A 14,544-nucleotide genomic window follows, 5' to 3' on the forward strand; every position below is an offset into this window, starting at 1 on the left:
ATTTGGAAGCAGGGCTGTGGCAGATATAATTAAAGATGAGGTCATTAGTGTGCGCCCTAATCCAATATGATTGGTGTCCTTTTAAAAAGGGGAAATTTGGATACAGATACACACACAGGGAGAACGCCACATGAAGACAACGGCAGAGTGCTAGAAGGATTTTGCCAGATATTGTCAGCAAATCACCAGAAGCTAGGGGAGGGGCCTGGAACAGATCCTGCCTCGAAGCCTCAGAGGGACCAGCCCTGCCAACACCTTGATCTCTGACTCTGGCCTCCCTAGAGCTGGAAGACAATGCATTTTTGTTGTTTAGACCACCTAGTTTGTGATACTTTGTTACGAGAGCCCTAGCAGACTAACACAAAGGGGCTGGAGCAGAAAGACAACAGCTGGTCACAATCTCTAAACCTTGCTTGGCTCAAGGGAGAGGAAGCTCTCCATACAAGGACCACTTGGGCTCAGACACCGGGCAATCTCAGCAGCTGCCCCAGTGGACAGAAGACCCCAACCCCAAAACATGCCTGAGGTTGAATTCCTTTCCCTCTTGGCAAAGGGCAGCTCATAATCAAATTTTATGATTTAGGAAAAATACCAAATTTGACATTTTTTGTACCTGAGTGTATGGACCCAGTTCATGCTTGATACACCGTATTTTTTTTTTTTATCACTCAGCCAGTCCTCATCTTCCAATAAGCCAGCAAGAGAAAGAAAACTCTTGGTAACCCTCAACTTTGTGCCATTTGCTGTTGTTTGTTTGGGCTTCGAAGACAGAGTGGGAGATGCCACATGGGGCGCTGGTGATGGGAAAGTGAGCTATTTCAGGGCGTGTCGTTTTGGCCACGGGTATTTCAGTAACACGAGTTCCTTGCTCCTCCATCAGTAAGCCCAGCCAGGGCTTGTCTGGGGCTGTTTCTGGTTGCTACGGAGATGAGCCCCACCCAGTGGCTCCCAGTCCAGACCTCCCCGCTCTGTGGTGTTCAGTATCCCCTGGCACAGCTGCAAGGCCTGTTCTGAGTGATTCCTGCTGTAGGAGTGTTTACACAACGCCCCTGCTGTCCATTTCCCCTCCGTGATCCCAGAAAGCCAGAAAGACACAGGCATCACCTTCGAAGCAGGGAGGAGCCACGCCTGGAGGGACCCTTCTGCAGGAGGGAGCTCAGGGAGGGGCTAGGAGGGGCTCTAGTGGGTCTGGGCCCTTCCCTGCTATTTCTGGGTCCTCCTTCCAACAGTCCGGGGTGGGTGGGATCATCTCCATCTCACTGGAAACATGCATGGTCTCTCTCATCCTCTTTTATCCCTCCTTAAACCCATTTCTCACTTAAATTACAGATTTTTTTTTTTTTTTTTTTGCCGCACTGTGTGTGGCATGCGGAATCTTAGTTCCCCAACCAAGGATCGAACCCGCGCCCCCTGCAGTGGATGCGTGGAGCCCTAACCACTGGACCACCAGGGAAGTCCCTATAGAGTGATTTTAAACTTTCAAATCCGATTGTATTGTTTACCCATGCGAAACCCTGCCTTGGCTTCCCATTCCTCCTAAGTCCAGAATCCTTACCAGGCTCTGCACTGCCACCTCATGTCACTTGCCTTCCTTAAAACACTTTGGTCCCCTGGAGTGCTTGGCCCCTTCCAGAGCGCACACCCATCCTCTTTGTCTTGCTAACTCCTTGTCCTCCAGGCCTCAGCTGTCCCTTCAGGGAGGTCCTCCCTGGAAATGAGCCTGCCCCACACCCAATAGGGCCCCTTCTCGTGACCACTGTCTTTTTCCTTCTTTCTTTCTTTTTTTTTTTTTTTAATTTCTGTCCCTGGGAAATTTGTGTTTTGTTTTGTTTTGTAATATAGCAGAGGCAAAACTTTTCTTCCCCTCAGTAGTAAAATACACTGGATACATCACATACAATTTACCATTGTAAGTGTACAGTTCGGTGGCACTAAGTACAATCACATTGTTGTGAGACCATTACCACGATCCATCTCTAGAACTTTTTCATCATCTCAAACTGAAATTCTGACCCCATTAAACACGAGCTCCTCAATCCCCCCTCCCCCAGCCGCTGGGAACCCCCCTCCTACTTTCTGTCTCTATGAATTTGTCTATTCTAGGTGCCTCATAGAAGTGGAAACATACAAGATTTGTCCTTTTGCCTTTGGTTTACTTCACTTAGCATAATGTCTTCAAAGTTTATTCATGTGATAGCATGTGTCAGAATTCATTCCTTTTTAAGGCCATTGTATATTCAGAGCACATTGTGTTTATCCATTCGTCCACTGATGGACACTTGGGTTGCTTCCACCCTTTGGCTGTTGTGAATAGTGCTGCTGTGAACGTGGGTGTACCAGCATCTGTTTGAGTGCCTGCTTTCAGTTCTTTGGGGTGTATCCGCAGGGGTGGAGTTGCTGCCCTTTTCTTGTACAGTACTTACTACAGCTGCAATTATCACACAGCCGGTTGTGTGGCACAGGCATCTCTGTTTGGGTCACTCACCACTGTATCCGCAGCCCCGGAGAACAGTACACCACACTGAATAAACATTGTTGAATGAATGAGTGAAAGTGTCCAACCTTAGTGGGTGGGGCAAAATGTAAGTATCCTGACGAATTTAGGTCTGGGTTAATCTTAGCCCCCAAAGAACAAATCCATGGATTCCCCCAAGGATTGACGAAACTTCCAAGAATATCAATTTTACTCATCCTTCAAGAGAAGAAGAATACCAATAACACTTATTGAAAGCTCACTCTGTGCCAGACTTGTGACAAGCACTTTGCCTAAATTACCTCATTTAATCCTCAAAATAACACAGACTTCCCTGGTGGTGCAATGGTTAAGAATCCGCCTGCCAATGCAGGGGACACGGTTTCGAGCCATGGTCCCACATGCCGCAGAGCAACTAAACCCGTGTGCCACAACTACTGAGCCCGCAGGCCTAGAGCCCGTGCTCCGCAACAAGAGAAGCCACCGCAATGAGAAGCCCACGCACTGCAACGAAGAGTAGGCCCCGCTCGCCACAATGAGAGAAAGCCTGCACCCAGCAACAAAGGCCCAACGCAGCCAAAAATAAATAAATAAAATTTAAAAAACTATATTCCATAATTTTATTTCATTTAAAAAAAATAACCCTAGGCAGTTTACTCTGTATCTCCCTCACGTGTTTCTTGCCTCCCCCAACCCACTCCCCTCTGGCAGCCACCTGTTTGTTCTCTGTCTCTGTATTTGCAGTTCTATTATTATCCCTGTTTTACAAGTGAGGGGACCGAGGCATGGAGGGGACTAAGCACCCTGCCCAAAGCCATAGCAGCTGGGAAATGGCTAAAGTGGAATTTTTAGCCAAGACTTTCTGATTCCGGAACTCACACACAAAAACCATTCTCCACTGTTGGGCAGAGAAGTGTTGCCCTTTACATTAAAGCAAAATCAGAGATATTACCGAGTAAAATTCAAAAATTGAATGTCATTTAAAGACAAAGTACACAAGGCAGCAAAGAATGTGTCCTACCTGCCTCAGTGCTCGGGGTGTGAACTCCCTCCCTGGCCCCTTCTCTGAGGACGCTGGGAAGGAGGAGGTTGAGGCTTCTATCCAGGTGGAGACCATGAGGACCACCCACGGCCTCCTGCAGTTCTCAGGCATCTTCTGGAGGATGTGATGGTGCAGAAAGGGAGTGACCTCGTGTTCCACATTTTGAACGTTGGCATCAAATGGGAATGTGTGTGTTGGGTGTGGGGCTGACTGGGTCACAGACCCTGCAGCTAAATGCTATTTTCTTCCCAGGGGAGAAAACCCAGCACCAGTAGAGCCGTCTGCAAACCTCTGCCCCTCCCAGTTCAGCCCCATCTTCCTGGCCAGGCCCTCGTTTTTAGCCACAGTCTCAGTCCAGCCTCACCCTGTGCCTGGGAGGAGGGGAGGTGAAGAAAGGCACTTCTGTGAGTCCCCTGAGTGGGTCGGAGGAGGAGAGGGAGGGGAAAGGATGCGTCTGTCCCTTTCCTCCTGGAGTTGGGGGTTGGGGGGGGATAGTGGGAGGGGTGAGGGGTATGGGACCCAGCTGTCCTTAGTTGCCGAGAGGGGAGAGATGCTCAAGTCTGTTGGTCAGTCTGTCGTTTGGAATTCCGGAGCTCATTTTCCCACAGAAACAAAGCTCAAGTGGCGGCTGGCTCCCCGCCTGGCCCAAAGGAGCCAGACTCAGCTAATAGCAGCACAGCCTCAGAAGACCCTTCACCTTCTTCACACACTGCCATTGTCTGTGACTGGCGGGGCTCACAGATCCTCAGGCAGCTCTGGAGGAAGGGCTCTGGTGGCCGTGGAAACTGGGCCGAGGGCAGCTCTTACACAGGCTTAGCTTTGGGAAGCAGCGCGGGCGCGTGTGTGCATGTGTGTTTGGACATTTTTAAGCACACGCCTCAATTTCTTCATCTGGAAACGGTAGTGGTAAAAGAAGACTTGGACTAGATCGATGGTTTTCTAAACTTTCGTCTTTTTAACAGCTTCTCTTTTTGCAAGTCATCTTGGGTAAAATCTGCTCTGATTAAAATGTTGTTAGGGGCAGTGAGGGGCTCGACCCCCGGTTTCCCCTCCCACCCCTCCAGCCTGCCCTGCCTCATTATACCTCTTCAGAACTCCAGGTGTCCTCAGAGCATGTTTGAAAAGTCACTGGGCTGGATCCACACACACAAATACACAGACATACACCCAGGCAGGCATGAAGACCTATACACTAATGCACACACAACAGACAAGCACAGACACACACACAGAGGCAGAGACATAACATAGATACACACAGACACACAAACACACACATAGGCAAAGAGATACACCCGAAAACACACAGACTCTCACATACACCCCATCTCTCCGGCTCTAGTATTTTCCTAGAGTCACAGAGGAAGTTCAGGGTTGCAGCTAACACTCCATTCTGGAGATAACACTGAAACCTAGGGGCGGGCTCAGCCAGCCCCTTGCGAGCTGTGCAGCCCTGGGTGAGCCAGTCCCCTGCTTTGAGCTGTAAATCTGTTAACACTGGGAAGTAGGATTAGGATGCATAAGGTTCGGGACTTCCCTGGTGGCGCAGTGGTTAAGGATCTGCCTGCCAATGCAGAGGACACAGGTTCGAGCCCTGGTCTGGGAAGATCCCACATGCCTCGGAGCAACTAAGCCCGTGTACCACAATTACTGATCCTGAGTTCTAGAGCCTGTGAGCCACAACTACTGAGCCCACATGCCACAACTACTGCAGCCCACGTGCCTAGAGCCCGTGCTCCGCAACAAGAGAAGCCACTGCAATGAGAAGCCCGCACACTGCAAGGAAGAGTAGCCCCCGCTCGCCGCAACTAGAAAAAGCCCGCGTGAAGCAACGAAGACCCAACGCAGCCAAAAAAAAAAAAAAAAAAGATGCACAAGGTTCCATGAGTCTTTGGAAGCTAGCAGTCAGTCTGCAAGTGGCAGGGCCTTTGTGGCTGCAGACTTGACTAGTCAGGCCCGAATTCCAACCAGGAAGCGCCAGTCCTGTGCAGGGGCCATGTCCATCTAACTCATGTTCCGTGACATGCCAGACCCTGCAGGATCAGGGACCCGAGGGTTCTCTGTAAGGGGAGTGTGTGGGGTGGGGCGTGCCAGGGTGGGGGGGTGGGAGGGGCTCTGGGAAAGGTGGGAGGCTCCCATTGGTCCACGTTGTGACAGCAACAGGAGCAGCCTCCCCCATCCGCCCCAGGCCCGGGGAGCTGGGGCCCTTGGCTGTCAAGGAAACCGTGTTGAGAACACAGAGCCCCAGAAGCCAGCAGGCCCCGCCCGGAAAAACAACATCCTGGCTTCTGGGGCACCAGCAGGCTCTGTGGGAGGGGTTATTTTTAGCTGGTGAGGCAGCCAGGGCAGGACTTGTATGGCCTTGCCGTCTGGCTGCATAACTCACCCATTGTCCCACCCGACCCTGGGCTCTCTGCCTGCCTCTGCTCTCCAGGCATGGCCCTCCCTGGGGTGCACCTGAGTCACAGACAACCCCAGGAGGAGGGGGCTGGCCTGGGAACACACTCACCTCGTAGCCTCAGGGAGCAAGCCTTCGCCTTGAAAGCAGAACTCGGGCATCCCAAGCTAGGATGGGGGTTCTGGAGCAGCAGGGGCACTGGGCCTTCTTGGGAGAGAGATGGAGGTTCTGCTGGGGCCCAGGGCCCAGGGTCTCCCCCCCCATAGAGGCGAAGCACCGTTCCAGCCGCACAGCTGGTGCGGAGATGGGAGGCAGCTTCCAAAGGAGGACACAGGTCATTTTAGCGTAGACGTTCTCCGCTCCAGCCGCACCCGGAGGTCAGTTCAACCACATCTCTCAGGGGCTGAGAAGGTATGTGTATGAAAGAAGCTCTAGGTCTCAAACGTTCTTGCCCATGCCCAGGAGTTACGCCCTGCTCTTGGGGGATGTGACGTCTGTATTTACTCCTGGGCACAAACACCATTAGGCAGGTCCAGAACGAGGCTGTGGTATCAAGGATGAAAACAGTGGGTGGGAACCAGGCTGTCCGGAGCAAACACTCGGGCAGCCAGAATGACTGTGGGGCTGGACCCCTCCGGGAGAAGCCACCTCTACCTCTCCCTGTCCAGAACCAGGAAGCAGGTGTGCCCCGAAGGGTAGGCACCCCATTTCAGCCTCCTCTTCCTGGGCCAGGGTTCTCCCTCCCAATAGGAATCTGGGACTAGGGGCTTGTTCCCTTGTCCTGCCTTTCAAGACCTGCTCTTGAAAGATGAGAAGTATTGGGAATCCTTGGTGGGTGGAGAGAAGGGTAGAAAAGGGAGTCATTCATTCGACAATTGTTTATTGAGCACCTACTATGTGCCAGGCACTGTCCCAAGAACCTGGGAGAGGAGGGGTCGGGGTAACCCTTCTCCCAGAAACAAGGCCTGCAGGGGGACAGGGTCTGGGGAGCCTCCTCCCTGAGAGGTGGAAGGCCTTGTATATGGAAGGTGGAGGCCTCTAGGAATGAGAAGCCTGGGGAATGTGTGGGACTCCAAGGCCGGTGTCTTCCCTGGGGCAAAGCAGGGGTGCAGAGAAGCAAGCTTCCCAGGAGCTGCGACCGCAGCGGGAGGAGGCCCCGTGCCCCCTGCATCACCTCCTCTTCAGCACGGATATGCAGGACTTCTTGAGGGGCCCGATCTGCAGATGGGCATCCACGCTCTCCAGGAAGAAGGCGGGCTTGAGCCTGTGTGTGAAGAGCCCCGCAAAGTGGCTGTCCAGGCGGCTCTGGAAGGGGTCAACCGGGGAGGCTGGGGTGCCGCTCCGGCGGGCCCGGGAGGTCTTCAGCCTCCGCAGAAGGCTCATCTTGCCATCCCGCACGGCATAGAAGGCCAGGGTTCGGTCAGCATATTCCAGGCAGATCCCAACGGTGGGCGAGAAGGGGTGGGGCAGGAGCAACTCCAGCCCGTGGAACCAGACGGAGAAGCTGCGTCCGTTCCACTGCAGGCAGCAGGAGTGAGCATTGCGTCCAAGCCGGCCCCGGTCGTAGGGTTCTTGCGGGGAGAAGTCTTCAGCCATGACTCCCACGCTGACCCAGCCCTCAATGATCTCCACCTCCCAGTAGTAGGTGCCCCGGTCCAGGGCGCCCTCGCCCAGCACCTGCTCGCAGTGGGTGAAGCGGGTGGGCGACTCGGGGTAGTTGATGGGACACAGCACCCTCTTCACACCCTTGGTTCCAAACAGCTGCAGGAACTTGTCTGCCGTGTCGCTGTCCAGGTCCACGATGTACGCAACTGCTCCCACGGAACAGAGAGAGATGCAGGGCTCAGGTCCAAGGTCAGGTGGGACAGTCCCTCCCCTAGGGGCCCACCTCCGCAAACACAGCCTCTCCCCTCCTCTGCAACTGGCCCTCTGCAAGCAGGCCACCCTGGGGAGCACCCCATGAGCTAACCTAGTTCACTGCATGAATGAGGAACAGGAATCGAAGACCTCATGCGCCAGGGCCCAGCCCAGAAGCCTTGGGAGGGCCCCTTATGAGCAGTGGGGCGAGCCCAGGTGTCGACTTACACTTGAGGAAGTAATCCCTGGGAGCCTCACTCTCCAGGCTGTTGGCGCTTTCGGGGTCCTGGGACTCAGCATCTGCTGCAGAAGAAGAGACAGTGCAGAGGGGGTCTCCCCAGCTGCCCATGGCTGGGCCGCTGTGCAAGGTGACCGCCCCCCACCGAACCTATGACTGAACTTCCCCTCCTCCCCCTTCCTCCCAGCACCCCAGGCCACCTGGGGACAGGTACACCCCCAAATATGGTACACTGTGTTCACACACATGCCTGGTCCTCGGGCTCTGCCCCCGCTCCACTTCCTCCCTGGGCCTCAGCCCTTCTGAAGCTAGAGGGTGGTCTAGGAGAGGCCTGCTCTGCCCCCTGGGCTGTGGCCAAAGGGGCTGACTTGTGCTCCAGCCATTGGCAGGATTTTGGGTCCCACCCTGAGCCTGGCAGTTTCCATCCTCCACTCCTGAATGGGCACCAGGCCTGGGGGCCCGTGCGGGGAGTCTGGGGAAGGATGAGTCACTTGCGGGGGGCACCCACCTTCCGTGCCTGGCTTCTGCAGCCCATCCTCGTCGCTGCCCAGCCCCTGCAGCTGCTCCCACTGGCTGGTGCAGGCTGAAGCCAGGCCATCTCGTACCACCTGCACGGCCTGGGATGACTTGGTGAAGCTGAGCTCCCTTGGGGGCCCGGGCCCGGGACCGCACCCCTCCTCCAGGGCCAGCCTGAGCTCCAGGAGCTCCTGTGCCAGACAAAGCCCATTAAGGCCCTGCTGGCCACAGCTCCTCCTGGCTGGGGCGACACGGCGCCGCCAGGGGGCTGGCACAGCCCTGAAGCCCAGGCACCCGCTGCCTTCTCCCTCCGCTTCCCGCCTACCCCCTTCCACGTCCTCTCTGGCCTGCAGAGCTGCCCTCACCTGCAGGAAGCTGACCGAGTCGGCTTCAGGGACCTGACCGAGGTTGCGGCGGGCCCGGCTGAGCCGGCTGCGCTGTCCCTCCTGCCGCCGCAGGTCGCCCTGGGAGCGGCCCAGCATGGTCGCCTCCCCCTCGTCGATGAAGGACAGCACCTCTGCCTGAAACCCCTGCAGGACGGCTGCAGCCTCGGCAAACAGCCGGCTCACCCTTTCCCGCTCTGCCACGGCTGCACTCTGCACAGGAGGACAGAGGTGGCGGTGATGAAGGCAAAGAACATCACTTCCCATACCCCACTTTCCCCCCCTGTCCTCTCGGGGGGACAGAAGCACCAGCCCCAGCTGCCCTGGATCTATGTCAGGTCAGGGGAGACACTCGTGCTCACTGGAGCCGGGCAATGCCTTGAGCGTGGGCTTCTTTAGAGTGGACGGTACCATGCTGAAAGCTCACACTGCCAGGAGGATACTGCAGGAGTGAACGGGGGCGGGGGTTAGGATGGGATCGGACCTTGATGAGGGCCACCGTGCGCCGCGACTGTGCGATGCCCGCGCCCAGCTCGTCCATGCGGTCCTCCACAGCGCTCAGGACTTTGGGCTGCTCGGCCTGTGAATGACACCCTTGAGTATGGGGTCTGGCAGAGGTCACAACCCTACACTGGGGTCCCAGGTCTCACCAAGGGGGGAGGAGAGGGGTGACCTGGGAGGGAGTGGTATCTGGGTGTAGGTGGGACTGGGAGTGCCCATGATATGCCAGAGGTGCCTCAAGCCCAGGCTGGTGCCATTCCCGAATGCCCAGGGAGAGGGCAGGCTGGCCAGCTGTGGATTGCCTGCCTCCCCCCTTTGACTGGTGTGCAAGTAGAGGGCCATCTACGGTCCTCAGTGTTGCTCACATGCATTTGAGAACTTCCTTCAGTGGGGAAGAGGCAGAGAAAGAGAGTGAGGAGGGGGCCCTGCACAAGATGGCATTCAGCTGTCCCGGACATCATTGTCCCCAAAGAGTCTGTGCCCCCAGCCCAGGCCTGAAAAATAGGGATTCCGGGCAAATCCCCTGGGCCTTATGAGTCACCACTCCAGGCAGGAGAGACGGAAAATCCCAAGGCAGAGGCGCCAAGACCGGGCTGGGGGCCAAAGGAAACTGGAGGTGGAGGTAACCGGCCAGGCAGCTTGTACATGCTCCCGCCACGGCCCCCGGAACAGCTGGACAGAGCGGTCTGTGTGCTCGGACCACCCTCTGCAGCACTCCTTTCGCCTGCCACACCCATCCAAACCCTCAGCCCAGGCAAACGGGGATCTGCAGGACCTCGGCCGGCGCAGCAGCTGCGCGGCGGAAATCAGCCGCCTGGGACCACGTGGGCCTAACCCGGTTCCCGGCTGTTTAAACCCCCAAGGGCCCCGCTCCAGCCTCAGGCCCCCAGCCCGCCCATCTTTTTCGAGTTCTCACTGGGTCCCTCCAACCCCCATTCTTGTCTCGAGCGCAATGTCCCACAGCGAGAGGAGGCCGTCAGGGCTGGAAGGGACCGCAAAAATCCTCAGATTAGAGGAGGGAATTAAGGATGGGGTGAGGGGTCCCCGGCCCTCGGCCGCCACGCGAGGCCCGTCGCCCGCCCGCCCTCCGCGCCCGCGCCCCACCTCCTGGAGCGCGCGCTCCTGCTCCAGCGACACGAGTTCGTGGCCCCGGTGCTCCTGGGCGGCACAGGTCTCACACAGGCACACTCGCTCCGCGCGGCAGTAGCGCTCGAGCGGCCGCAGGTGGCGCGGGCACAGGCTCTCCTCCAGCCGGCGCAGCGGCGGCACCAGGCGGTGTCCGCGCAGCGCGGGGCTGCGCTCGTGCGGGCCTAGGTGCGCGGGGCAGAAGGAGGCGAAGCAGGAGAGGCAGGAGAGCGCGGCGGGTAGGGCGGCGCCCTCGGGGCACGCGTCGCAGCGCACCGGCTCTTCGCCCGCCGGCCACGGCTCCGGCGCACAGGGAGCCGACGGCTCCGGGGCGCTGGGCGGCGCACTGGGCGCCACACTGGGCGGCGCACTGGGCGCCACCGGCTCGGGGGCCCGGGCCGGGCCGGGGCCGGGCCCCGGGCCGGAGCCCTGGCGGAGCTGCAGCAGCTCAGACAGCGTGTGGTTCTTGCGGAGCTGCAGGCCGTCGGGGAAGGGCTCCTGGCACAGCGGGCAGCGGGCCGTGCCTCCCGGCCCGCCGGCGCCACCCGCGCCGCGGTGCGGCCAAAGCGCGCCCAGGCAGGCGAGGCAGAAGTTGTGGCCGCAGGGCAGCGTCACTGGCTCCCGGAGCGACTCCAGGCAGATGGGGCAGCTGAAGGGGCCGCTGCCGTCCATGGCTCCTCGGTCGCGAGGCACCGCCTGTGCTGCTCCCGTCTGGGAGGGACCCGGACTGTTCGCGATGCGGCGCCGCCCCTGGGACCGAGGCCAAGGATCCGGCCCCCGCCCGCCGCCCGGCTCGGACCGCCCCCCAGCGCCACAGGCCCGCCCGCCGGCCCTGACACCCAGCCCCAGCCCGGACAGCGCGGAGTGGCCTCTGGGCCCCGTCTGACCCCTAAGGGTTCCTGGACGAAAGGGCTGTGAGAGAGAGAGGGCAGAGAGCTGAGAAGGCAATGCGGGGGACACGCTGAAAGCAGGGAAGGAGTTCACTCCTCCATGACCCCCCATAAACTCCCCCACCCCGTGGCCAGCCAGGAGGGGCTGGGTGACCCCACTGTGTTCCGCAGGCACCTTTGCACTCCAGACCCCTCCGCAGCACCTTTAAGCAAAGCTGCTGAGCTGCTGAAGGCGGGGGTGGGGGGAAACTGCTGATATGCGCATGTTTTTGCCCCTGTTTAACCCGGGTGGGAAACTTGGGCTTCTCTGAACTTGAAATGGGAAGTTGATATCCTCCAGGTCCAACGTCCTGGGAATTCAGTTACGGTCCACCGACACTCATGTGGTGTGCCTGGGGCTAGGGATGTGGGTTCCCCAAGTGGAGGCGTTTGCTGAGACTCCTTCAACTATGCACTCAAAATGGTGCATTTTATTATACGTAAACTATACCTCGATAATGTTAAATTTTAAAAAATAGAATGGCAACAAAATAACAAAAGTAGCATTGGGTTGTAACCCAAAGTATAAAATAAACATCCATGAGTTCATGCTGGTGTAAATAAATGACTGGATAAATAAATAAATGAGGGAGAATAGACAAATTTCCCATTCAGAGGAATTCCAAAAAGTTTTGGTAAATACTCCAAGGTGGAGAATGGCTTCCCACTCCTTAGGTATAGACGGTGCATAGTGACTTTCTTCCAAAGGGAGCAGAAGAGTAACTTTACAATGGAGAAACCTGATGAAAACCACATCAAGGTCAACGTCAACAGTGATAAGTCATGTCGGCAGTAAGTACCCTTGATATGATGTGGTCTTCCTACCCAGAAGTCCATAATCCCACTCTAATTATGACTAAAACTTTAGACAAATCCCAATAAGACACAGACTACACAGCACCTGACCAGAACCCCTTGAAACTGTCAAGGTCATCAAACAAAAGCAGGGAAAGTCTGAAAAATTGTCACAGCCAAGAGAAGCCCAAGGAGACATGATAACTAAATGTAATGTGTATTCTGGACGTGTTCCTGAGAGAGAAAAAGGATGTTAGCGGGAAACTAAGGCAATTTGAATGAATTATGGAATATAGCTAATTGGGACAATGCTTCCTACCCCTAGGCCTGCAGACTTCTGCTGATGAGAGGCCAAAGTGGAAGGAATAAAGTGGTGGAGAGGATTGATCCACCTAGAGGTGGGGATTAGCCTTTCTTGCTCTGCCAGGGGGCCCTCTTGAAGCCTGGTGTAGTCTCAGAAGCCTTTCCAGAATAATGCTTTTAAATGCACAAAATAAAATGCAGAAGATTCCATGGCAACCAATTACATTGAAATACAGGTTCAAAATACAAAGAAAGAAATTTGTGATAAAGTAATATATGTGTTTCTTTAACACAAGAACAAATAACAAGATCTGATGGAGGCCTAAGAATTACTGTATTTTTGAAATAGTGATGAATGTAAACATATTTCAAGTCCTCTGTCACCTCTGTAATGTGCAATGAAAAATCTGTAAGTTTTTTTTAAATTTTTTAATTTAATTTTATTTAGTTTTTATGCAGAAGGTTCTTATTAGTTATCTATTTTACACATATTAGTGTATACATGTCAATCCAATCTCCCAATTCATCCCCACCCCCCGCCACTTCCCCCCTTGGTGTCCATACGTTTGTTCTCGACATCTGTGTCTCAATTTCTGCCCTGCAAACCGGTTCATCTGTACCATTTTCCTAGGTTCCACAAACATGCGTTAATATACGATATTTGTTTTTCTCTTTCTGACTTACTTCACTCTGTATGACAGTCTCTAGATCCATCCACGTCTCAACAAATGACTCAATTTTGTTCCTTTTTATGGCTGAGTAATATTCCATTGTACATATATACCACATCTTCTTTATCCATTCTTCTGTCGATGGGCATTTAGGTTGCTTCCATGACCTGGCTATTGTAAATAGTGCTGCAATGAACACTGGGATGCATGTGTCTTTTTGAATTATGGTTTTCTCTGGGTATATATGCCCAGTAGTGGGATTGCTGGATCATATGGTAATTCTATTTTTAGTTTTTTAAGGAACCTCCATAGTGGCTGTATCAATTTACATTCCCACCAACAGTGCAAGAGGGTTCCCTTTTCTCCACACCCTCTCCAACATTTGTTGTTTGTAGATTTTCTGATGATACCCATTCTAACCGGTGTGAGGTGATAGCTCATTGTAGTTTTGATTTGCATTTCTCTAATAATTAGTGATGTTGAGCAGCTTTTCATGTACTTCTTGGCCATCTGTATGTCTTCTTTGGAGAAGTGTCTATTTAGGTCTTCTGCCCATTTTTGGATTGCGTTGTTTGTTTCTTTAATATTGAGCTGCATGAGCTGTTTATATATTTTGGAGATTAATCCTTTGTCTGTTGATTCATTTGCAAATATTTTCTCCCATTCTGAGGGTTGTCTTTTCGTCTTGTTTATGGTTTCCTTTGCTGTGCAAAAGCTTTGAAGTTTTCATTAGGTCCCATTTGTTTATTTTTGTTTTTATTTCCATTACTCTAGGAGGTGGATCAAAAAAGATCTTGCTGTGATTTATGTCAAAGAATGTTCTTCCTATGTTTTCCTCTAAGAGTTTTATAGTGTCTGGTCTTACATTTAGGTCTCGAATCTATTTTGAGTTTATTTTTCTGTATGGTATTAAGGAGTGTTCTCATTTCATTCTTTTACACGTAGCTGTCCAGTTTTCCCAGCACCACGTATTGAAGAGACTGTCTTTTCTCCATTGTAAATCCTTGCCTCCTTTGTCGTAGATTAGTTGACCATAGGTGTGTGGGTTTATCTCTGGGCTTTCTATCCTGTTCCATTGATCTATAGTTCTGTTTTTGTGCCAGTACCATATTGTCTTGATTACTGTAGCTTTGTAGTATAGTCTGAAGTCAGGGAGTCTGATTCCTCCACCTCCGTTTTTTTCCCTCAAGACTGCTTTGGCTATTCGGGGTCTTTTGTGTCTCCATACAAATTCTAAGATGTTGTGTTCTAGTTCCATAAAAAATGCCATTTGTAATTTGATAGGGATTGCATTGAGTTTGTAGATTGCTTTG

General features: G+C 54.1%; 1 protein-coding gene across 1 annotated transcript; it reads right to left on the reverse strand.

The window, feature by feature from the left end:
- Positions 1-6,791: 6,791 nt before the first annotated feature.
- On the reverse strand, positions 6,792-11,205 carry TRIM47 (tripartite motif containing 47). The gene is made up of 6 exons (XM_030837710.2): positions 10,513-11,205; positions 9,392-9,487; positions 8,890-9,120; positions 8,517-8,715; positions 7,999-8,073; positions 6,792-7,724 (listed from the first exon to the last, which is right to left on the reverse strand). The coding sequence occupies exons 1-6, from the start codon at positions 11,203-11,205 to the stop codon at positions 7,084-7,086; spliced, it is 1,935 nt and encodes a 644-aa protein (XP_030693570.1). The 3' UTR covers positions 6,792-7,083.
- Positions 11,206-14,544: the final 3,339 nt, after the last annotated feature.

Source organism: Globicephala melas, chromosome 20, assembly GCF_963455315.2.
Source record: "Globicephala melas chromosome 20, mGloMel1.2, whole genome shotgun sequence".
In the NCBI taxonomy this organism is placed as follows: Eukaryota; Metazoa; Chordata; class Mammalia; order Artiodactyla; family Delphinidae; genus Globicephala; species Globicephala melas.

Coding starts and splice junctions, on each gene's coding strand:
- TRIM47 (XM_030837710.2), bottom strand. CDS start 11,205: ATGGACGGCAGCGGCCCCTTCAGCTGCCCCATCTGCCTGGAGTCGCTC. Junction 8,074..8,516: donor GCAGAAGCCAGGCACGGAAG/GTGGGTGCCCCC, acceptor CTTCTTCTGCAG/CAGATGCTGAGTCCCAGGAC. Junction 7,725..7,998: donor CAGGGATTACTTCCTCAAGT/GTAAGTCGACAC, acceptor CCGTGGGAGCAG/TTGCGTACATCGTGGACCTG.